Below are 24,156 nucleotides of genomic sequence, written 5' to 3'. Positions count from 1 at the left end.
TCAGTTATGGGATTGCTACATGACAAAAGGGCTTTGCAGCTTGAAAAACTCAGTCTTGTTTGTAAGGTTTCTGAAATCTGTTTTTATTTCAAAAATCTCATTTCATTCCACCTATTAACTCTGTGTAAGAAAAATTCTTGGGTTATCATGCTGCCAGGATTAGGGTACAGGACTTGTAAAAGAACAATTATGTGAGGTTTTCAACATCCCTACATTTCGACAGAGCAAAGTCTTTAGTTTCAGACTGAGGTGGTCTGACACACTAGGGAAATTGGAGGACTGTAAAGAAAAATGCAGCCCAAAGGAATTGTTATCAGGGGGAAGCCAGCCAGCCAATGCAGGCATTTTTGAAAGTTATACATCTCTAAACAATTTGTGGTAACATCCTGGTCCTGCCAATGTCAATGTCAATGTCAGCGACTACATCCTATGGTGGAGTTGGAATTCACTCTGGTTTATAATTAAATTTGTTCAGGCCACATTCACAAATAAATAAACCAATTAAAATGCCAGTAAAGTTTATCTTCAGCAAGTGCTCAGAAATTGTCTTACTTCTCCCTTGCTGACTCATTGTCTGTATATGACCCTCACTGGCACTACAGGAAAAAGCCTTCACAAAAATTGAAACAAAAATGTTTACAGCTATAATTAGTATTTCAAAGAATTTGTATACTTAAGAAAAATTATGAGTAAAGTTCAGCTGGCTGTTATGCTCACAAGTCCACAAACAAATATTTAGGTAAAAGTAGTAAAAACTTCCCAAGTCACTAGTTAGTTTTGGTGAACAGGTGCCTGTTCTTATTTGTGCAAAAGGTTTTAAATGACTGGCCATATCATTTGACAAGGAGTGATGAATACTTTCTAGCAAAACCTATCTAAATACCATATATTTCTCATGATACTTAGAGCAATTTATCCTATTTTTCAGCTGCATAGACAATGACAGTAGTGCTTCTCTTTGCCTGTGTTGGAGAGAATCTCTGCAAAGATTTTGGACTTGAACAAAATTCATTCAAAAACTTTAACCCAGAAAGGAGCACAAGATCATTTACAACGACCTTCCATACACAGACTATTAAATGTCATCGAGTTACCAAACCACTACTACAAAAACAAAATTTAGATTCATGGATCATATGCTCTGTCTCAGAACTCCTAGTATTTCAGACAGCTGAAAAAAGTCAACCCTGTCATCCTTGGAGACTCCCTCATGTCCCTGGTGAGCATCTTCTGATACTGATGTTTTTCTCTCCTCATTTCCTACTGTGAAGTTTGCCTCTATTTCAGAAAGACCAGATGCACCTGAATTCCCTAGGAAAGGGTAAGGCTCCCATATGCTTTTCAAACCAGGTGGATGGAGTACTTCGAAGGAGTATTTTAAAGAACGAGGCAAGATTCCTTGGTCCTGTTGATTTAAAATGGGACGACTTCCTTAAATGAGGTCTGCTCAGTGGAGCATACAGAACAAGTTAGAAAACCAGGCTGTGGGTGTGTTCTTTGTGGTGGGCTGGATCATGCTCGAGGTCTGTTGACCACATGATCACACTGTTTACCAGACAGGCTGTCTGCAGAGAGGAATTTGGCACCTGGCTCATATGCACAAACATATATTAAAATATCTCAGCCAAGAAGTCTTCCTGCTGAGCTGAGTCACACTCCTGAGCTCCTTCAGTAGCTGCCTAATGTGCAATTCATCTCCTCCTTAAAGACATTAGGGGACTCATACTAACATTTAACATTTTCATATAATTCTCATAGTCAGACACACATGCCATGAAAATAACTTTCCAGTTATTGAGATTAATGTGTCATAGAGTAAAAGGCAAATGGAGAAAATACAATCACCCCAGTAATCATATATTCAGTCAAAACTAGCATTTTAAGTAATTTTGTTGTCAGAAATACAGGCGAAAGAGCTCTGTAATGCTTCAGACTCTTACAAAAGCTTTTGGAAAGTACCATCAAATATCTCCAAAGTCCATAGCAAATGTTATCTTGGCTTAGTACTGAGATGTCCAACTAATTTGGCTGTAATGAACATGCTCCTCTAACCTCAAACTAAGCATACAACATTTGGAGATGCAGTAAAACAAACTGCATTTCCCTGGAGCAGGTCTGTTAGACTGACAGGTTATTCACTGCAGTTCAGGATAAAGCATCGTATTTTAATGGCTATCCATGCAGTAGGTAAATGACTAAATAACCACAATAGGGAAAAATACATCTACTATACTGTGTCAGTAGAGGTCTCAGTAAGTATCAGTGAAAGGATTAAAGCTCTACATGGATTTATAAAAAATTGAATCCTGTGAAGTACATTTTTTTTTTGTAATCTATTTTTAAAGATACAAAATATAGGCAATTTCATTTTCATTTGACTTGTCTTGGTACATTAATGAAGCTTTTGTTTTCTACTCAAGCCAACAATGGCCTTATGAACGTAAAGAATTTCAGCAGCATTTTCACTCTACACCTGGGTATACCAGCTAAAGACTGTTTGAAATGCTTGGAGCAAAAAATCTATTTCCTCTGTAAAATCATTTTTTATCTGGATCAGACATAGCCTGTTGCTGTAGGACAGCCCCTGGAACAAAGGAGATCATTGTTCTTGGTGAAAACTGATGTACTGCAGTTTCTACAGGTTCTTGGATCCTCTGAACAAGCTGTGACACAGATGTGGAATGCTTTAAATCTGGACTCGGAAAAATATAGTACAAGATCTTTAGCTGACATGCTACTCCCTGTCTGATGTTCACACATCCCATGAAAAACAGTTTGGTGTTGTGGCTGAATTGGTATCAGCAACTTCTTTCTGAAGAATAGCTTAATCAAATCTGAGGTCATGTCACAAACTAACTGCTGGGGAAGTGCTATAAATAATCTTCTAGAGATTTATATGCAGGAAATTGAGAGATTTTATATAGACATGTATTGAAAAAAACCCCTTCTTTTCTGAAAAAAAGAAAAGAAAAAAAAGAATAATCAAAATTTCTTGGAGCTTTAAATTTCCTATCCTATTTTCTATTTATTTTTTTACAAGGACTATTTTCATCTTTGTTTTATTTCAATTGGGGGATGGAAACACATAGATAAACAAAGTAATAGTACTAGGCAAAAGTTATGGTGTCAGAAGAATTACATGACACAAATGTCTGTTAAAACAGGACATTAAATTGCATCAGATAGTTTCTTGCTCTTCTGTGCTCCATATAAGATCTTATTGTTTTAATTTCCACGTTGACAATTTGATTTTATTTTTCACCTTTTGTACATGTGCAAATAGCTGCAGAGTAACATAGATAATTTTGCCAAATTTATCTTAAGTGACTTAAAAGTCCTACTTGTGTGATTTTTGTCTGTGAATGAATATAGGGTCTTTTAATAAAATGACCTTTGATCTTCTGTTTTCAACATTGGACTTCTTTCCTGTCTAGAAGACCAGAAAACAACTCCTGTACTGCTTAAAATCATCAGTCTTAAATCAGGGTATGAACGATTACCTCTGAGGCTCACCAGTCTCAGACAGATACTGTTAGTGGGTGAATTTCCACCACCATCAGCTTTCTATCTCTTTTAAGTCCAAGTATATTGCAGGCTATGAACCGTGGGACGTACCAGACCGGACAGTATCTTCAATAAGAACTTGTTTATTACTGGGAAACTGTTTACAGCATTACAAACAATGCCACCTTCCAAATATCTTCCTCAGGTCTAGAAATCAGTATTTTCTCTTTGCAGGAAAAACAAACAAAGGAAAAGAAAACTACCAAAAACTAGACCACAAGAGAAGTTCAGTATTACCTGTCTGTGCAGCCACCCTTCGCTTTCATCTTCATGTTTCTAAAACAAAACAAGATCATTAAGTACAGTGCTTCTCATATATTACATTTTACTTATCAGTGCAGGAAGCAGTGGGATTGAATATGAAAAGCCATGCAGAAGCACAAAGAAACTGCATAAATTTGTGTTTCAGGAGTATAATCTGGTGACTGCTTGCTTTCCTTGTCTTTCCTCTCTGATGAAAAAGCATGCAGACATTCAAGAAAGCATTTTACTCATACAGACCAAAACACATAAATCCACAAGATGTATTATTCCCCAAAGAAATAAAGCTTGTTAGGAAGCAAATACAGGTTGAAATAAAAATTGCTATGGAAAGATTCTGCGCTGTCCTCTCTGCACAATATTGTATCATATTTTCAAGGGATGGATACATTAGAATACCTTTCTGTCGTGGAAACATCTATGACAGTTTAAAGAATGGTATCTGCTTATACTTACACAGGTTATAGCAATATCCCTCTTACAGAAAGTATTAATTAAATGAAATTGTGGGTAGACTAGGATGAGGAATTTTTAATGCTATTGAATACATATGTACAAAGTATAAATATATATATATGCCATTAAACTAGAACGTTGCAAAGATATTCAGGATACGAACCACTGATGTGTGTGCTTGTGCATGTACAGAGTTCTTTCAAGACAGTAACAACTCTTCTACACACAGAAACACACAGAGGCATGCAGGGTCATATAGTTCCTCGTTTTTTAGAAGGTTTTAAAAAAACAAAAGTAAATATTGAAAACATTGTTTATTTTCTGTGTCTGCCTACATAAATGTGTGCCAGGTGACTTGTTGCCCATTAAGATAACTGAAATACTTTATCTTTGTGAGGGTTGTGAACATCAATGGCAAACGAGCATTTGGCTCGTCTCTCCTACCTTCGTGCAGACTCCCGTCGTGGCATCACAGAGCGTCAGGATAGACACATTCTGGGCCCTGTTCAGCCAGTTTACTGCCACCTTAGTGCTGGTTGCCCATTTCACCATGGTTATGTAGTAGTCCCTGAAAACACAGACACATAGAAACCAAATCACAATACTGACATCCTAATGAATTGCCACACGGCAGAGCAGTCAGAGGCTGCTGCAGGCAAACAGTCCAGGAGAGGTCTCTGGTTATTAAGAATGATGTGTGTTGATGTCTCCTGGCTTTCTTATGTGTGGATTCCAACCCCTAAAAGTGACATTTTTAGGGTTCTTCAGGTGTTTTATCTGCCACTTCTGAAAGTAATTTTCAAAGAAAAGACGAATACAGAGATAAAGAACCTTTCAAGCTATTCCATCTTCTAAGAAGGTCTGAAATGCCTGGAGCTACAAATTTATGCACAGGCGGAAAAGAATTTGCAAACAATTTCCATTCTGAGCATGCTAACTGGCTAACTCATACCCGTGTCACTGCTAATGGTTGGATTCTTTATCTTATGAAGAGTTAATGACCTCTAAATATGCCTGCTACACACCAGAACATCCTTTGTGTAGCATTATAAGGAAAACAGCAAGAAAGCTAGAGCTCAGAGAAACACAAGGTTTCTGCAAAGCATATGCAGCTGAATTCCATAAAGACATCAGCACAGGTGTGACAGTTTGCATCAGCAAAATTGCCATCCCACACTCCCTGAAACATCCTTTATTACTGGATATATTCAAGTTGTGGTCATACTTTGAATAAATCAAACAGTATAGGCTGCACTGTCCTGTAATTAATACCTTGCCCTAGAAAACGTAAGAAAAGATCTGTACAATAGTGAGCAATGGAATGACCTGGGCTGGGCTGGAAAATACAGGATCACAAATAAATACATGGATGGTTGCCTTCTTAGAGTCAGTTGGTGGTGGTACTCACAGATGTCCATCTCTGCAGCAATTCAGGGCTTCTCCATTTTATCATAGAATCATAGAATAACCAGGTTGGAAGAGACCCACTGGATCATCGAGTCCAACCATTCCTATCAAACACTAAACCATTCCCCTTAGCACCTCGTCCACCCGTGCCTTAAACACCTCCAGGGAAGGTGACTCAACCACCTCCCTGGGCAGCCTGTTCCAGTTCCCAATGACCCTTTCTGTGAAGAATTTTTTCCTAATGTCCAGGAAAATGTCTCTAGGGTAAAACTCTGGCTGAGCTGACAAAGCTGGTAATGTTATAATACACTGCTGGCCTATGGGGGCCAGACACATCCTTAAATTATAATATGACTTTTCACAGCATACAGTCTATAAAATATTTATTAGTTCATTTGTTTGCTATAAAATATGTATAAGGAATTGTTGCTCTCATTGGAATTAATGTGCTGTGTCACTGGAGAGTACTTTGTGTTCTGGCAAGCACTCCTGCATACACTAAAGAGAAAGGGCAAAGGCAACAAAGACCCGTTTGTCTAGCAAAATAACAAGTCGGAAATTGATTTCGTAGTTTTCAGTAATATTTAGTGCCTGAATTGGTCTGGGGAAAAAAATAACAAAAGACCTCAACGATTGCATCCACTGCACTAGAAGGAGGGATACTTCCAGGTGAGACAACAGCAGTCAGAAAATTCAGTGCCTGAAATAAAATTGTAATTTTATCAGCAGCAGCATAGGTACTAAAAGGAAAAAAACAACAACAAAGCAAAATTAAACTGTATAACCATCTCTTGTTTCTCTCCAAAATTAACTAGGCACACTCAGTCTACCCAGAAAAGGAATGTGAATTTAGTATATATTGTGGCTTGGAGCACTTTTGCCATAAATCCAATTTCAACCTTGAAAGACGTATATTCAATTTCCCCAAGCCCCTTGCTGTTTGAACACAGGAGCCACAGTTCTTCCACAGAAGATTTTAATTATTGTTTTAGGTCAAACATTACCCTTCCTACCCAGGGAGGGGCATGGAGTCTCAATTTCTCTCTGAATCCTCTCCAGCCGTCAAGCCCATGGATACCCAAGCCAGCAGAAAAAACTGCAGATATTTGTATAGTGTATAGTCTCAGAGTAATGTAGAGTCTTTAATTTATTTCACTTCATATTGCTTCTGTAGGACAATGAAGTTTTATGTTTCCCATTTTGCAGAGGAAAATGAGACAAGATGTGATTCATCTCAGTTACCTTTAAATATCTGCAGCTCTGGCAGCTGCATGAGTTAAGCAGTGAGTAGAGAGAAACAGAGATTCAACGCGTTTAGCAAGTCCTCTTGGCTGATGCAAGGCAAACCTTCCCGTAGAGAGAAATCTAGATCAGCAGCTACCTAACCACTTCATTTGTAGATATCCACATCAAAGCAAATTACGCTTTGAGACTGGTTATTGTGCAGCACCCTTGTTTATACTCTGGCTTTACATGGCTGCTTTCTGGAGGAATGAATCTAAAATATGAGGTATAAATCTACAACATGAATACTTAGAAGTATGACAACAGTCACATAGCCATGAACACCACAAAGAACATACAATGATATGTTATGTGGCCAAGTGACAGGCAGCAGCCCAGCCCATGGTCCCTGGATACAGCCAGATCCTGGCCCTGATCCCAATACAAGCTGTATGAGTTTCTCCATTGTTTATGTGTTCATGACCTACGCAAGGACCAGTGACAATTTCTACACTCAGGGAACATAACATCTGCCCTTAATTTGTCACCTGGGATGAAAATAGGACATGAGAAATAAGCTGGATCATGATCCAATCCTAACCACCCACTGATGTAATTTTTGGGGTCCAACAGTTTTCACCAAAATAAAAAAATGCCTGTCAGGCATTAAACATTAGAATACTTTTTTTCCTGTGATTTCCACCCTCTCCCTTTACTTTCTTTTTCTCACAGAAAACATGGCCTTGGAGAAAATTCGGCAAAAATGCTCAGAATGAAAAATGTTTAAAAAGAAAAAATTATCAAAATTGTACATTTTACCCCAAAATTGTTTTCCAATCACTAGTTTGTTTTTTGTTTATTTGTTTTTTAACGGTAAAAAATATCAATATATCACAATTCTGGGGAAAATTTCTTACTTCCTTTAATTCTGAAAGAAAAAAAACCTGGAGGATCTCCACTTCATTCTGAGCTTTATTAATTGTACTAAATTACTTTGCTCCAGATAAAAAGAACACCAAGAAGTACTGCTCTATCCATAAATCATCTGCGTGAACAGATTGAGCGCATTGAAATGCTTCAGATAGGACCACTCTGCTCAAAGATTCTTATCACTATCTTCCCCTGCTTCTCTGAAACTCCATTCTGTAACTAACTGTACGGTACATCCCTCTTCTCTATTTTAATGAAATGTTGTCACACTAATCCTCTCATTTCAGAAAACATGTGCATAATGAAAATGCACCTCTGTTGCTCTAGCAGCACTACTTATATCATGCCTTAGGGAAGGAAATTGCTATGGTTTTGATGAAATATACAAAGACTAATTAATTATGATATATTTTGCATCATTTTACAGTATTGATCACAACCAAATAAATTACAGCCACACATAACCACATAGGACAAATTTATTAACAACACTTGGATCTTGCAGTCTGAAGTTATTACTCTAATTAAAACATTTCTGAGTCCATCTGTTTATAGAGCATTGTAGCAAAGGAAAAATGCCCAGGAGCTGCAGTTCTGATACTGTGATGGGGATACTGTGACAGGGATACTGTAATCCTGAATCTGCTGTATACAGATATGAAGTTTTATTTTTTTGAAAGGCAAGTGTGGTTTACATCCATTTGGTTTGGTCACAGGTCATACATCTTTTGTTGCACAAATGGATTTAGAGTTATTCAGTGAAAACCCATTCTGAGGCTGACACTAGCTATCCTAGCTAAGGCAGCCAACTCCCACCATAAACAATCCCACAGGTTTAGCATCCTCTCATCAGGTGCCTACACAGCCTACCCACGGGCCTTATAATTTTGCCATACATAACAGAGATCACCCTTGAACTTCCCTGTGCCCTCCAAGCTGCCCTGTTGCATTAGCTTTGTTGGCACTGGAATTACAAATCCAGAAATATAAATTAACAATCAGTTAAAAAAAGGTGAGTGTGCAGGTTGGTTGGAGGCTCCTACAAGAACAAGTGAAGTGCCTGGGAAGGATAATCTTGCAGGACTACATTTGGAGGGGTCACTATGGATACTTGAGATGTAGAAGCAAAGTTTGATTTCTCTTGGCCTGCTATAAAGCTATTTCAAGTTTAAATCAAAGTTACTAAAATCTGAATTTGGATTCTAATCTCTGAGTTTTGCAGGGAGGTGTGCCATGCATTATCTAAAGCTGCTTCTTTCCTGAACAATGTGATCTTCCTTTCAAGTGTTCATAGACCTATAAATTAGGTTAAGCTTTGGCCACACACTTGAAGTCCAAGCCAAACTTTTAAACTCTTGCTGAATGTAGACTTAATCACTTACTTAATTAGACATGGTTGTCTAAGTAGTTGGCTGGATTGCAGGCCAACTTCTAAAATATACTCTCCCTAAAAAGCAGCAAAGAGCTTTCCTTTTTATTTTTAACGAAGACTGGACAACCTCTGCCTGGTTTCATTCCTGTTTTCATGTCATGAAGCATGGAGCTCGTGTTTGCTGTATTATAGGGTTGCCCTCTTTCTTCTTCATGGTCTTTCACATAGGCTGCAGACAACATCCACATTGCAATACCTGCGATTACATATGAAATGAATGTGTTCTGGATTTTGGGACATTCTGCCAAGTTCAAGAGGAAAAAGAGTTTGAAAAATTTTAAACAGATTTACACAAAATGAAACTCCTTGATCAAGGCAGAGAAAGACACCGTAAAATGATCTTGCAGAAAGTCAGGAAATTATTTAAATCCCTGACAGAAACAGGGCCCAGCATCCCAGAGCAAGACAGTACCTACCTCATTCTCTGATCATCAGGGGGAGTCATTTCCAGGTCATGGGTAGGTCCATTCAGACCAATCACATGCAAAGAAATAGTTGGATTTTCCATTCCAGCCTGGATTTTAAAATAAGAAGAAATGACCATACATTATATGACACAGAATGGTTTTGTTGTTACATCCCCATGGATTATAAAAAAAGCATTTCCATCATATAGGGTTATGGATTGGACTGCTGTGGTTGTTTACAAGGAAACTGCAACTGTAGTGATGTGGCACAGAGGTGTGGAGAGGTTGGTAGGCACAAGCAAGGGGTAATTTTACTTAGGATAATTTAGGATGACTTCAGCCTTGGTAAATTGCAATTCTGTGTATATTTTGATAAAAGGTTGTCTAACAGGATGATGGTAGTCTTAGGAAAATACTGGCATCCCCTGCTGAATCACTGTTGCCTTCTACAAAACCTGCATATAAGTGGATATCTCTCCTTTTAAATAATGGTTCAATTTGGTCCAACATGTGAGGTGTTAGGTAATCAGCGTATAAAGCAAGACACCCAGAAGAAATGACAGTAGCACAGTAAACTTCTGTACTGTCTTATGGCAGAAAATCACAGCAATAACAGTAGCAGTGTCTAGATACTGGTTGGGAGCTGCACTGGTGCTGTGCACCCTCTGCAGGACTGCTGTACAAGTCTCTGCAATCAAGGAGAGGTTGGCTGTTAAGTCTTTTCTGTCTTTTACTGTGTTTTTTGCAATACTCAGGCACCAAGCCCAGGCTACCTCCTCTGACGTTAGGCCATCCTGGATATTCTAAGGAAGCCCAAATACTACATTTTCCTTCTGTATAAAAGCAAATGTATCTGACTATAGTAACGTTGGCTTCCAAACTCTCAGACATCTATCCTGCATGGAAGCATAATTGCTTTTGTGTGGGTACAAAGCAAGAATTTTTAGATTTGATTTTTATTATATTTAGAATGACTAATACTGGAATCAGAAAACAGCAATTTTACAAATGCAACTAGAGAGTAATGAAGACTATATTCACTGGGGAACAGCTGATCTCCCTTAGATACGTTTATTTTCATTACTTATGAATGTGCACTATTATACTCTCTCCTGAGCTTACTGGGAAAAAAATAGATTTTTTTTGATAGAACAGGACTGTTTGGTTTATTTTCCCTTACCTTTGGATAATGATATGTTTTAACAGTAGGGTAAGGGTTGCCAGCGTATACCGGAATCTCCATGATGGGGACTCTGGAGGCATTAATTGTTGCATATGCTAACCTAGTGCCATCAGGAGACCACCAATGAGCAATATGAGTCTTCAGAACCTCCTCTAATTTTTTAAAAAAAATAAAGAGAGAGAGAAAATAGGAAAAAGGCAATATTAGTTAACAATAAATGAAACAGTGTAGATATGAAAATTCTACTCTAAGCACAGCACAGGGAGGATACCATAGGAATATAAATTAAAAACATTCATAAAATTATGGCATATATGGAACACAATTGATGACAATTACTCTGAATATATAGCTTACTAATTACCTTGCTTAAGACACTTGACAAGAACAAGTCTTACTAGGTGTGACTGAGGGAACTGGGGCTGTCTAGTCTGGGGAAGAAAAGGCTGAACCTCATTGTTCTCTACAACTACCTGAAAGGTGGTTGTAGAGAGTGGGTGTTGGTCTCTTGTCCTAAGTAATAAGTGATCAGACAAGAGGAAATGGGCTCAAATTGTGCCATGGGAGGTTTAGACTAGATTTTAGGAAATGCTACTTCCCTGAAAGGATTGTCAAGCACTGGAACAGGCTACCTAGAGAAGTGGTGGAGTCATTATACCTGGAGGTATTTAAAAGATGTGTAGATGTGTCTCAGGACATGGATTAGTGGTGAACTGGGCTATCTTAGGTTTACATTTGGACTTGATGACCTTAAAGGTCTTTTCCAATTTTGTGATCCTGTGATCAAATTACTTATATTAGTAGACATATTCAAGACAGCATGAAAGGTCCTGCTACTCCTACTACGTGTCCTGCACGTGGATATGTGGATATATACACCTGCACATATTGGCAGAGCTTGTGTTCCTATCTGCTCTGATGGTAACATAACTGAGGCTCCCCTGGGGCTAGTGGACAACTGCCATGACTGAGATTTCGCTCTTTTCCATAAAAAAACAAAGTTTCATCAGACATATATCAATGGATTCAGTGTTTATACTTCGATAAAAGTGCTTCAGATACAATTTAAATTTTCCTAAGCTCTGTTGCCACTTGGGAACAAACAAAACCAGCAATTTTCTATAGGTTATGCAGCATTGGATCTTTGTAACACTTTACAAGACACCAGGCCTTATTTTCTGTGGCTTGGACACCATCTCGATTTTTATCTCTATTTCATGTTTTAAACCACTTTTGCAAATCAATTTTCAATAAATAGCCAGGGTCAGAGACTGTCCTTTTTACCAGTGAATTTTGGGATTACAGATTTTTTGTTGGTTTGTATAATGTAGTTGATATAGTAAAGGTACACAGAAAAATGGCAATACAAACATGTCAGAGTTCAAATATTTATGGAGAAAGCAGGAGGGCCATCATAAATTATTTTGAAGGCCAGTAGAACCTAATTCTCATGAAACACAAATTCAATGAACTTCTAATTTCTTATCATTTACTATCCTTCATTGTAAAGATGACTTCAGCTTATAGATGTCCAGAAAAGCTATAAAATTCACTCTTTGTCCAAAGAGTCTCCAGTTACTGACATTTCAGAGACACTAACTTGGCTTTTAAAACCTCCTATTTTGCGGAAGCCAATAATGTAATCCATTTTCAATAAGACATTTATTATCGTATGAGTCACTCCTATTTAAACCATAGCAGAAGGACTTGCATATGCTTTACAGATTGATGGGCGGGAAGACAGCTCTCATTACTTTAATGTGCAAACAAGAATTAAAGAGGCTGCAGAGTGTTTCTAAGCCTTCATCACTGAAGTTCTGCTACACCAGTTCAAGCAGCTCCGTAGTCTGCTGTTATCACTGGTCACTGCAAAAACAGAGAAAAAAAGAGACCTCATTGCTCTCTGTAACTACCTGAAAGGAGGTTGTAGAGAGGAGGGTGCTGGCCTCTTCTCCCAAGTGACAGGGGACAGGACAAGAGAGAATGGCCTCAAGCTCCACCAGGGGAGATTTAGGCTGGACATTAGGAAAAAATTTTTCACAGAAAGGGTCATTGGGCACTGGAACAGGCTGCCCAGGGAGGTGGTTGATTCACCTTCTCTGGAGGTGTTTAAAGGATGGGTGGACAAGGTGCTAAGGGGCATGGTTTAGTGTTTGATAGGAATGGTTGGACTCAATGATCCGGTGGGTCTCTTCCAACCTGGTTATTCTATAATTCTATGAAAAACAAACAAGGATTTTCAGAGTTCAGACCCACCATATTTGCACACCACCCTGCGATGCCCCCTCAAACCATCCAGAACGTCCCTCTGGTCTGAAGAGTAGAAACTTTTATTTCTTTTAAAAAAATTTAGATAATCAATGCTTGGAGAATAGATGGACAATTATGTTCACCAGAGAGCAAATGAACGCCTTTGTTAATCCAGGCTTGCACATGGCTTGAGATAAAGCTCAAGGTAACAAGGGCACAAGTGAGAATCACCCTTGATAGTTATGCCTTTTACAAATAAAAAAAATCAATTAATCAATACTTAACAGCAACATCTAAGTGAGATTTCAGAATTCTGTATAGGAAGTTGCAAATATGACATGGGAAAGCACGTCTGGCAAATTTGCTTTGCTACACTGTCCCACCTGTTATGTGTACTTTTAAAAGATGATGCTTTTGACTTTTATGTTGGTTGTTCATTAAGAGATAATTAAGAGCATAAAGAAAAAAGAGTAAAAATGCGTCACAGATGAATCCTTGACATTTTAACATTAATTAGGAATGACTTTATTCAGCAAACATTTTCTTCAGTTTCTCAGACTTAATGAAGCAGTTCTGCTGAAGGTCACATGCCAAGAAAGGTTTTAGGGCAGGTTTTGTGGTTCTCTGTTAATGAGATTTAATTCTGTGAGCGTTTGCCTGGAAACAAAGCCAGGACTCACCATTACTAGAGAGATCAGCTAGTTTTAGCAAACTAGAGAACATTCTTATGACATATAAAATGCAGTAATATCAGAAAGTTTCATCGGAAAGCAAAATGCAATTTGCAGACAATCTGTTATTGGGGGCACTAGATTCTTTGTGCTTGCAGTTACCACACACCCAGAAAATCAGTTGCATTCAATATTCCTGGGTCTTTCTAAAGTCAGATCAGAACCCAATTCACATATGTAAGAAACCAGGTTCTTAAACACCAAAGCTCCCCTCCACATGTATTTCATGACCTTCTAGCTAGGAGTATAAATTAATAACTAATCAAAATTTTTGCTCTTTTCTTCAGTGTTGCTGGGTGCTACATGATGTAGGGATGCTGAGAGCAAGCTGCAAGATTCCTCACAATCAGGTGCTTGTGGCTCTCTGCTGCTTTGCTTGCCAGCCTTCACAATGGGGCATGCAAACCCTAAAAGTGGTGAGAATGAAGTGTTGCCTTAACTGAACAAGGACTGCAATACTGCTTGCTCAGATTTGGTGGCTGGGTTCAAGCGCAGTGTCTGAGGCAAGTCAATGCTTATTCCACATTATGACATTCAGTGTTGAACTTCTGAAACAGCTGGATGATCTTGCTATAAGCAGTGACTTTTTGGTGGATATATGTATTAGCCAGCTGGTAATCCAGTGACAAAGAGTCTTCTAAGTTAACAGACCCTCAGGAGGAGCATTTGAAGTCCTAGGCTGGAGTACATTCAGAAAAAGCTGGCTATATACCCATTTTAGAGACTTTAGTATCACTGGATGAGAAAAAAACTGAAGGCAATAACAAAGAGGAATCTTCCCTGAACGGAATTAAAGGTTGCTGCATGCAGTGCAATGCATAGGTGGTTGTCTTTGCTATCAGGACTTGGGCAGCATGCAGAGTAAGTTAGGCTGCCCTCAGCAGGAATGTGTTTCCTGATAGATTCTTCCCTAGTCACCCTCAGGAAGCAGAAAGGAGAAGTCCCTTGCTGTGGTTCTCAACTGCCAAATAACAAGATGTGATGAATTTGGGTTTGGATGTAGCATTTGGCTGTGATACCATAGAGGCAATCCCTGGATGTACTGCATAGTGGATCTGAGAATGGATGGACATTTCTGCTAGGTGTGTTATCAAAAACTAGCCCAACATGTGTATGAAAGGAAAGGAAGCATCTCTTTTTTTTTCAGACTTCGAGTTAATGCCAGCAGTACTTGCAAGAGCAATGAAATGGGAGACTTCTATCTTACCTAAGGTAACAAACTCCACAAGGGATCATTGGACATAGGGCTGGAAGGGTTTTATAAAAATGATCTGTTCCCTTCCTCCATGGATAATATCTACTCCAATCTTGCAAGAGTCTTCACATGTGGATTTTGCTATTCATTTTGATATTTGTATAGTCTCTTTAGCAGAGGTTTGGCCATAGAAACCAAACAGACTTAATTTGCATGTCCATCTCAGCCTAAGCACTCAACAATCCCACTGAAGTGACACTGTGTCCAGACCTCTGCCTTCTTTTATAGAGTCAATGCAGGGAAAAGCATCAGGGCTTTACGTTCTGCAATCTCAGTGGCAACCAGCAGATTCTGAATAAAATCTATCACATAGACCACATTTGTGTAGAGTTCTAGACTGGCAGAGATCCTCTTTGTTAATAAGTACATGTAAACACCATGGCCATGGGAATTTCATCAAGCATTTCTAAAAATCTAACTGCAGCCTTTGCCCATTCTGAGTCATATTTATGAATAATGCCATTCTGCTGAAAATGGCAAAATTCAAGCTTGCTGCTATGGAAAAGATGAAGCCTTCACTAACGACTAACTGGGAAATCCACTGGTAGCTTAGAGTTTGTTTTCAATTTTTGTAGCCACTACAAATAACTTGTAATTTGCAAGTGTGAGTTAACAGAATCAGAGATGTGCACAAGAAGACAAGGATGCTTGGACAGACTAAACCTCTGGCAGGTATGATTTCAACCCCTTTCTATCACTTCAAAAAATATGAATGAATACAACGTCAGGAGAAAAAATAAGGAAAGGGAAAAAAAGAAATAATTTTCGAGTGAAAAAATATATTAGTTTTTCCATCATCATGTTCAACACAGGCATATAGCACTATTAGCTGTATAATTTACTCACCAAGCATCAATGAACCAATTCCCATCTACAATGAAAACAACTGGAGACACCACCCAGATCAGCCAGTTTCCTTTGGCCATCCAAATGCTTCTGCTCTGTACAAAGCAGGACCTCATCAGTCCACAACCATCCTAAAGATGTGCCTGTGTTCATGTGTCCACGTTTCCACCTCTTGCTGGGAGCACGGTGGTGATTAAGCCCGTGCAGCCCCACTGGCAGTAGCACCTAAAGCCCTTCTGTAGGGGCGAACAAGTCAATGCAAGAGTGGTCCTGAGAGCTTTTCAATCTTTAACTGCTACCATCTTCTAATAAGTAGGTCCAGGAAAAACATTACAATGAATGCAAAGAAACTAACCTTTTCTTTTCAAAGAAAAATGACTCACTCATAGATCCATACTGCAGATAAACAAGACATCTTCTAGAGATCTGAATAGTGTGTCCACTTTTGGAGAAGTCCCTTGTGTTATATGGATGAGCTGCAGTTATTAACTGCAGTTATTAACTGCAGCGTCATTAATTTCCAAAAAGTAACTTCCATTTATAGCAGCTGAGGAGATGTCCTTGGAGAATGAGCAGAAATGCTTTCTAACTGCATCTAGAAAAGTAGAGGCTTTCTGCATGTGAGGAGGTCAAACTAAGGGTGTAATGGGTAGATGCGCTTAGAAAATTTTATCTATTAAATAAATACATTTCTCTTATACAATTAAAATTACCCTCTTCCAGACACTGCATTTTATTCTACAGTAGGAAATCAAACCAATATTATTAATGTGGTGCCCACAGAAGACAAAGACAGAAAATAAATGACTTGATTTTCCTCTGAATAGATAAACATGCACAGATACACACAAATTTATCTAGTTTTCTGTCAAAAGATCCATTAATTTCAGAATATTCTAATTTTTACTCAGAGAGTTATGCAATATTTTGTCTGACAGAGGGAACCTCTCCCTCTGTTATTTATTGCTGAAATAAGTAAAAAATAAGTAAAGTGCAACAATTCCAGGAAGCGTAACAATGATTTTGTTTGGGTAATTTATTGTAGGTGATGCTCAGATCATTAAGTATTTGGTGTGCTGAAGGTACTTTCTAAAACTGTTAAGAAAAAGGAATTAAAGAAAATGAAATTAAGGCCTAAAATAAAGGCTTATATTAGGAAAGAAAGCTCAAAAGATTTTGTCAGTAGGAAGCATCAAAAAGCATAAGAGGGGAAGAGAGATCAGAGAAAAGAAAGCTGGTCTAGGAAAGGAGAAAACAAAGACTTCTGAGATAGTGAAACCCCAAGGGTTCTCATAGAAACATCAAATAAATACAAATGCTTATTTGACAGCTGCCATCTGTTTTAAAATCAATTACTAGACCATCTCAAACCAGCAACCACACGTCCAAATAGATTACTACTGTATAGTTTGAAAGCAAGTATTTTTATGCAGTTAGGGAAAATACATTGTTGATATCAGCCTTCACTGACATGTATTTCAGGGATGGCTTTAGAAGACCACCCTGCCATCATTCATACATACATAAGAAAATTTTTCTCTCAGTTGCTGTAGTGTAGGTCTACACTGACTTCCATTACACAATTGTGATAGAAATAAAATGAGTGTAAAAGTAGTTATGTGTATGCAAATGGCATAAAACTATTTTATATTACTATATACAGTCTATATTTTTCTGTGTTGACATTATTTTATGCTGATATCAGCAATAGCCCCACAGGACTATTGATTTCAGAGCAATTAATCCTCTTTTACAGATGTCTAACTGAGTTGGGAGAAAAAAAAAGAAGTTGGTTTGCAGAGACACTAAACAATTCAACGACCTTTTGTGGAAGAAAGACAAAATCCCTTTTTTTGGCTAAACCTAAACTCCAGGCTCAGCCCAATCCCACAGTCCCTGTATGCAGACAACCATGGTTCTCAAGGTGTTCACGCCATCATCCAAGAGATCACTCAGAAAACCTGAGCTGCAATTCCCAACCCATTATTTCTTCTCAAAACACACAGCCTCCTCTGCCACTGACAGTCAACAAGCTCATGAAGAATAAAATATTACATGCTTTTACAACATTTTTGAGAACATGCTTTAAAGGATGCATTTTAAGCATTAAATCTTTCATCCAAAAGGCTCACCACCTGATGGCACCAGCATTACACAGCCATGGAGCCAAACAGACACAGGTGGGGTGCTCCCATGTGTTTGGCAGCCATGAGAAGGTGTCAGCCCCTCATCTCAGTGGAAGGAACCCAGCCAAGGAGATCTGCATCTCCTCAAGCACAGGGAAGGTGTGGGCTGCAAGTATCATTAATTTCCTGTTAGTCATGCTTGAACACATGTTGTTTTCTACTCACACAGTCTTACAATCCCTTGCTTCTCCAGAACATTGCGTTGAGACAGCGGGTGAGGATTTGGCCAGTGCTTTCTGCTTCCCCGTGCCTGAATGCTGAGGGCCTGAAAAGAAGCTCACTCCAGCAGAGTGGTGCATGCTAGGCACTGAGGACACCCCCATGGGAGTCTTCATGCGTTCTGCATGGTCAATGAGGTCACGTCTTACCTCCACATCTCTCAAAAGCTGCCGTGTGGCCTGAGACAAACCCAAGCTTGAAAAAGAGTCAAACTCCACCAAAACTGGAGCAAAATGGGCTGTCAATCTACCTTTGCTTCTGCAAGGCTCTGTGTAACAACACCACGAGTGTCAGGCTCCAGCAGAAGACATGTCATCTTTGGATGCTCTCTGATACCTGGCAAGGACCCCTGAAGGAATGACTCAGGGATGAAGAGCAAACAGCATTATCCAGCAGAATCAGGGTCCTGACTACTACAGCTGGGGATTCAAAACGCTGGCAGTATTGACTACTGGCCTGGTCCTGTCCTACTGGCCAGAACACACGCAGGACATCAGGCTCAGGCTGTAATAACTAAGAAATCACAAATGTTTACAGTATTCCTCATTCATAGAAATTGATTTGTTGGCAAAAACCATCAAACAAAATACAGGCACAGAAGTTTGTGATGCCACCTAAGAAGAAGAGGCAGTTTCTCACAAATAAGAAATCCTACTGCTATTCAGGAATGGCTAGAGAGGCCAGGGGCTCCTCCAGGCCATCTTTATGTCTGGGCATGCTGAGGGCACCCATCTGCACAAATCCCACTTGCTGCAAGAAGCCATGGAGGAAGTCTGTCCCTTGGATGCCTCATGGACCCTGTGTCTCCATGAGCAGTAATGAGCAGCTCTCCCAGAGGTCTGGCACCTCCTCCAGAGCACCCACTGCAGGCAGGCAGACAGGGAAGGATACTGCATGCCATACACACTGACATACTATCCTGAGGGCACTCCAGTATTTTGAAGCCTGTTTTGCAGCATGCACTGTAAAACATAAAGGAAGATACACACCTCTTTGGTCAAACAGGGCATAATAACTCTGAATTGCCTCCATATCTTCCTTCTGCTCTTTTCAGAAGTTTCTGTTCTTTGTGCTCCTGGCTTTTTCTCCCCTGTGCACCATGCTTAGCAAGGCTTAGCTGTTTGCTCTCAAAGTCATCAACCATTAATTCACACAATAGCTCCTAACAATTAGCAGGTTTCCTCCTTTCATGGTGTGAATTAATTACAGCCACAGTAAAAACCTCTTGGACCGTCCTAGCTAGACCAACATACAGACATTTCATCAACACAAGCAAGTCTGTCAAGATGTCCAGATATAACAATGGAAACAGAGACTGAATTATGAAAGTAGAAAAATTACTTAGAGATCATATTGTCAGATATTCTTGTTTCTAACTCTCACTTCAAAGAGCAAACACATCTAGAAAACCTGTCCACAGCAGCACACTGCTGTACATCCCTAATGCCTAGTGAGAATGTATTTTTCCAGCACCAGGCATAAACATAAACCCACAGCCTGTGGTCAGCTTTCCATGAAAGCCTGTCAGCTAGAGGCACTAAAACTGTAGAAACTTTTCCTTGCAAAATTCTTCTGGGCAATTTGTACTGCAGATCATTGCTGTGAGTAACTGTTCATTGGAAGGTCATATCATACCTTTTCAAGGGCTAAAGACCTAGGCAAGACAGAATTCATGTTGCACGACTGACTGGATGCAGTAGGGCTCCTTATAGTCAAATCTTCTTTTTTAATTTTTTTCCTCTCTCTTTTTCCTCTCCTGCCACTTAACAAGTTGCTATGGCTGGAAATACAATTTGCTTATCTGTGCAATGCAGTGAGACACATCAAGGCTTTCATTATATGCAGAATATTACTCTATTCAAACCTGCTCAAGTAGCTTCCTCTTCACCTTTCCTTTAAATTAAAAGTTACAAGTTCTTCCCAGCTAATCTGCAAGTTTTATGACAGGAGGAAGATGGACAGCCAGCCTTGACACAGGGGATCCATTTCAATAGCTACAGACATATCAAGAAAGTTAGTGATCACAAAACCCTCTGAATTCGACTATCAAAAATTCATTAGACGATTGCAATAGTTCAAGAACACAAGTGCCCAAAAGCAATCTCTTTTAATGTTTCATAAAGAAATATGAGAGATAAGAAGACTGAACAGCCTGACATTGCTATTAAAGAATTTGATTCTTCAACCCCATAGACTTCTATCAGCAACTGTGCAAGCTGTCTTTCACATCAATTACCTGCATGATTTATTCACTCTGAGTGGCATCTGCTAGTCACCTAGCATGAGTGCTAATAAACATAAGCGAATATTACAAAATATAGCCCTGCATTATAGAATGAGATCTGTAGCACAATGATGGAATTCAGTTTAGCTCCAAATTTCTTACCCATTTTAAACTGTTACAGTCATTGAACAGCCATTAAAAACCCACTCAGATTTTATATTGCCCTACTATGGCAATACTCCCAGAGGTTTCAACCTGAATAGTGATCCAGGATCTGGCTAACTGAGAGATTTAGCTCAATAATGACTCAGAGGATGAGTCTGATTTTACAGTACTGAATAATCAGAAGAAATACTGAGATAAATAGAGTTACCCAGGAATAATTAAAAAGAGAGCAGGATAAAACCAGAATTCAAATTAGCTTACAGCAATATTTCAGAAAAAATATTGTTAAATAACAAACATTTATTATTATTAATAAAGATAATGGCATATAGTAAGTTTAGGCCACTGTTGGATCAGCGTGGTTTGACTGTGTTTATCAGAGTGGTGGCACTAGCATGTTGAACACAAATTATGTTCTTCCTGGGTGCAAGTCTTGAAGGACCTTCACTGTTCACCCAGGTAAACACACAGAAAAGAAAAACGTACCTGTAGGATCATGTGATCCATTGAAATATCTTTTTTCTCTACTACTACGAGATCCTTTTTTTTCCCCAATATTTTTGAGCTGTGGAATAGAAATTCTAAATCTACTGACAAAAGCTTGAATAGTCATTTTCTTCAAACCACTTGGAATCACTCTACCTCTCTCCAGAGCACTGCAGACCTCAGACTAAACCTTACTGATGCCCAGAAGGTACAAACACTTTGAGTACAGGTGATGTCTCTAGCTGCACTACGACAAGAGAGAAAGCTGAACGGTGTCCTGCACCTAGGGCAAGGGCACCACTCCTGTGCAACTGTGATCAGCATCCATGGCCCAGAAACTCCTATAAATGAGACAGTAAATAAACCCCAGTGTTTTGTGTAAGCAGAATGCTTGATAAGGAAATACTGGCAAAATATAATTCCATTAGCAAGAAACAGTATTTCTGCAACAACCACTTAAAACCCCTTTACATTAAGGGAATAAGCACATACCCAAACAAGGAGAGACAAGTCAGGGAAATACCTTCTCTTCTAGTAAAGTGGAAAGGAGGTAGAAAGAAAGCTATTGTGAGTGTTAGCCTTCGTGTTTGCAGAGCGCGAAGTGTATGAAGGCCTTCAGGGCAGGGTAGGCAAGGTTGTATCACCTGGCTCTTGCTTACAAGAGGGGAGATGCTGGCATTCATCAGGCATAGAGTACTCAGTGCTTAGCTCAGCAAAGGTCTGGTCCATGACACATTTCTCATCACAGGCACTACCCCCACATACGTCTATAGTTACGAGCATTTTTAATTTTGAATGTATGACCATTTTAATTTCCTTGGAGAGTCTGAAGTTTGTGTCTCTAATGACCGCAGTTTTTACTTTAAAGTTACAACAGAGTCTTCTAATAAGAGTTTTGATTGGATGGTGAATTAAATATCAGATGAGGTTAACTATTCATACTGGAAATCTAATTCCAGAGATTTAGATTTTTTTTTAAATAGTATTTATTTGAGTTTTCTCTTCTCTGTTGTATCTTTTTTTTCACAGTAGTACACTGATTCTATAATTTTCAACTTTTCAACTTTTTCAGACACATGCGGGCATGCAGTAAGAGCAAAAAGAAATTTTCTGCATAATTAGATTTAAAACTGGTAGGAAAATAAACTTATTAAAAATGAATATCATAGAAAGGCAATTAAAAATTTTAAGAGAAAAACCCCTGATTAATTAACTGCAAATTATAAGTATTACTTTGAATTACAGTGTACAGAACAGTATCAAATTACTAATTATCCTTGCCCGCTTTGTTCAAAGATCATGAATGTGCATTTTAATTTACACTGGAGTAAGCTAAATATACTGAGAACCAGCATGTAGAATTTTGCAGAAAGCACTGGGGATGAGGGGAAACTCCCCCATTACCATATAAATGACATGCACAGAGTTAGAAATGACACATACTGAATCCAGCTAGTATTGTTCCTTAGGATGTAGCAGGCAAATACTGGAAGTTATAATAAAGCTTATAATCTACCAGATAATAAATGTAACTCATACCTGATAAATCCCCATCTACCAAAGATAATTTTGTCTGCTGGATTTGTTGATTAAGGGTGGCTTTGGAAAAAAAATGCCCTCCCTCTTCCCCCTTTTTATGTGTTGTATTTATCGGCAGGATGGAGATGGATCCATTTTTATCTAACTAACAGCTCACAAGATTTACCGTGGACTAAACTTCACTTCCAAGGCCTGCATAGCCTGCTCTACTCTTGAACACTTCCAATTTAGTACTGGGGACAATTCCCCCACAAAAAAAGACTCATTATAGCAGTTTTTTTTTCCACCAGTATATTTTTACCATGACATCCACGATATTAGCAGCGCTGCTGCGTTGAGCTCATGGCTGACTGATCTCTCACTAATCCTGGCAGCAGTCTGAGGAGCAGATCTGGTGTTGAGGTGTTTGCTTAGCAAAAGGCACAGCCAGGCCATAGGACATACCAAGCTGGCAAGTACTTTCTTATCACCAGCCTATGAAACGTATTTTTTGAAATGCCTTCAGAATGTTCAAATGGCAAGCATGATCAAATTGTAAAGAAAACACCATCATTCTTGTTGAGTAGGACTGGAACTGCTGAGTTGTATTCCTTGTCCTTCTACTGTTTTCGTTAAAATCAGTTATTTTCTAAGTCATGTTATTCCTGGAGTATTTGGAGTGGGTTATAATCAGAGATGCCAATTTTAATATATATTGTCCTTTCTTTCTAAAGCTTCTTTGGATGCCTTTCATCTTTTCATGGTCACTTTCCCCTTGGAAAACACAGTAGCTCTGGGCTGGCTGAACGTCCCTCCCCATTGATAAAGCATGGCTGTGGCAGTCCCCCAAGAGAGCCACAGGCGAGATGGAGAGACAGAGGCTGTGATTTACACTTCGGGCTTCTTCGGAGTGATATTTCTTTGCCATTTCCTCCAACCCCAATGATGGTTTTACAGTGTGAAAAGCATTTCTTTAATGAGTACTAACAGGATGCCTGATTTCTCTTTTGCAGATCTACATTCTGGAACTGAAAAAGGGACCGTGATATACTGCTGCAAACAGAACCACCTGATTGGCTAATTGCCTGTAAATTATCTCTCTGCCTTGTGAGAGGCCTCACAGAGCTGGCTTAGTGCAGTTTTAAGTCCAAATCCATAGCTGGCAATACATGCTAACTAACAATCCATCTCTTGGTTTTCGATGTGATATAAATAAATGTTACAGTGTTATTCCTGTCCACTAAGGACTTACATGTTCAAAGGCTCCAAATCCACTTCCTCCATACCTGTGAATGCACTACACGATTCATTATTTTCCACTTGAGTCCAAAGATAGACATTTACTCAGAAAAACTATAAGGCCAAGCAACTGGTTTATGCTTTCTTTTCTTTTTCAAGTGGACAATAAAGTC

The 24,156-nt window shown here is 38.9% G+C and overlaps 1 protein-coding gene across 5 annotated transcripts in view; it reads right to left on the bottom strand.

The window, feature by feature from the left end:
* The window catches only part of DPP6 (dipeptidyl peptidase like 6), a 568,651-nt gene that overhangs the window by 47,874 nt on the left and 496,621 nt on the right, over window positions 1–24,156 (bottom strand). For all 5 annotated transcript variants that reach the window (XM_069859300.1, XM_069859303.1, XM_069859299.1 and 2 more), the window contains exons 9-12: window positions 10,862–11,016; window positions 9,691–9,788; window positions 4,726–4,849; window positions 3,802–3,840 (exon numbers count right to left, since the gene is read on the bottom strand). In XM_069859300.1, the coding sequence (XP_069715401.1) occupies window positions 3,802–3,840; window positions 4,726–4,849; window positions 9,691–9,788; window positions 10,862–11,016 (416 nt within the window). The remainder of the gene's footprint in view (window positions 1–3,801; window positions 3,841–4,725; window positions 4,850–9,690; window positions 9,789–10,861; window positions 11,017–24,156) is intronic.

Source organism: Phaenicophaeus curvirostris, chromosome 6 (assembly GCF_032191515.1).
Source record: "Phaenicophaeus curvirostris isolate KB17595 chromosome 6, BPBGC_Pcur_1.0, whole genome shotgun sequence".
NCBI classification, from domain to species: Eukaryota; Metazoa; Chordata; class Aves; order Cuculiformes; family Cuculidae; genus Phaenicophaeus; species Phaenicophaeus curvirostris.
Note: the sequence above shows the minus strand (reverse complement) of the source record. Positions and strands in the feature narration are given on the sequence as shown.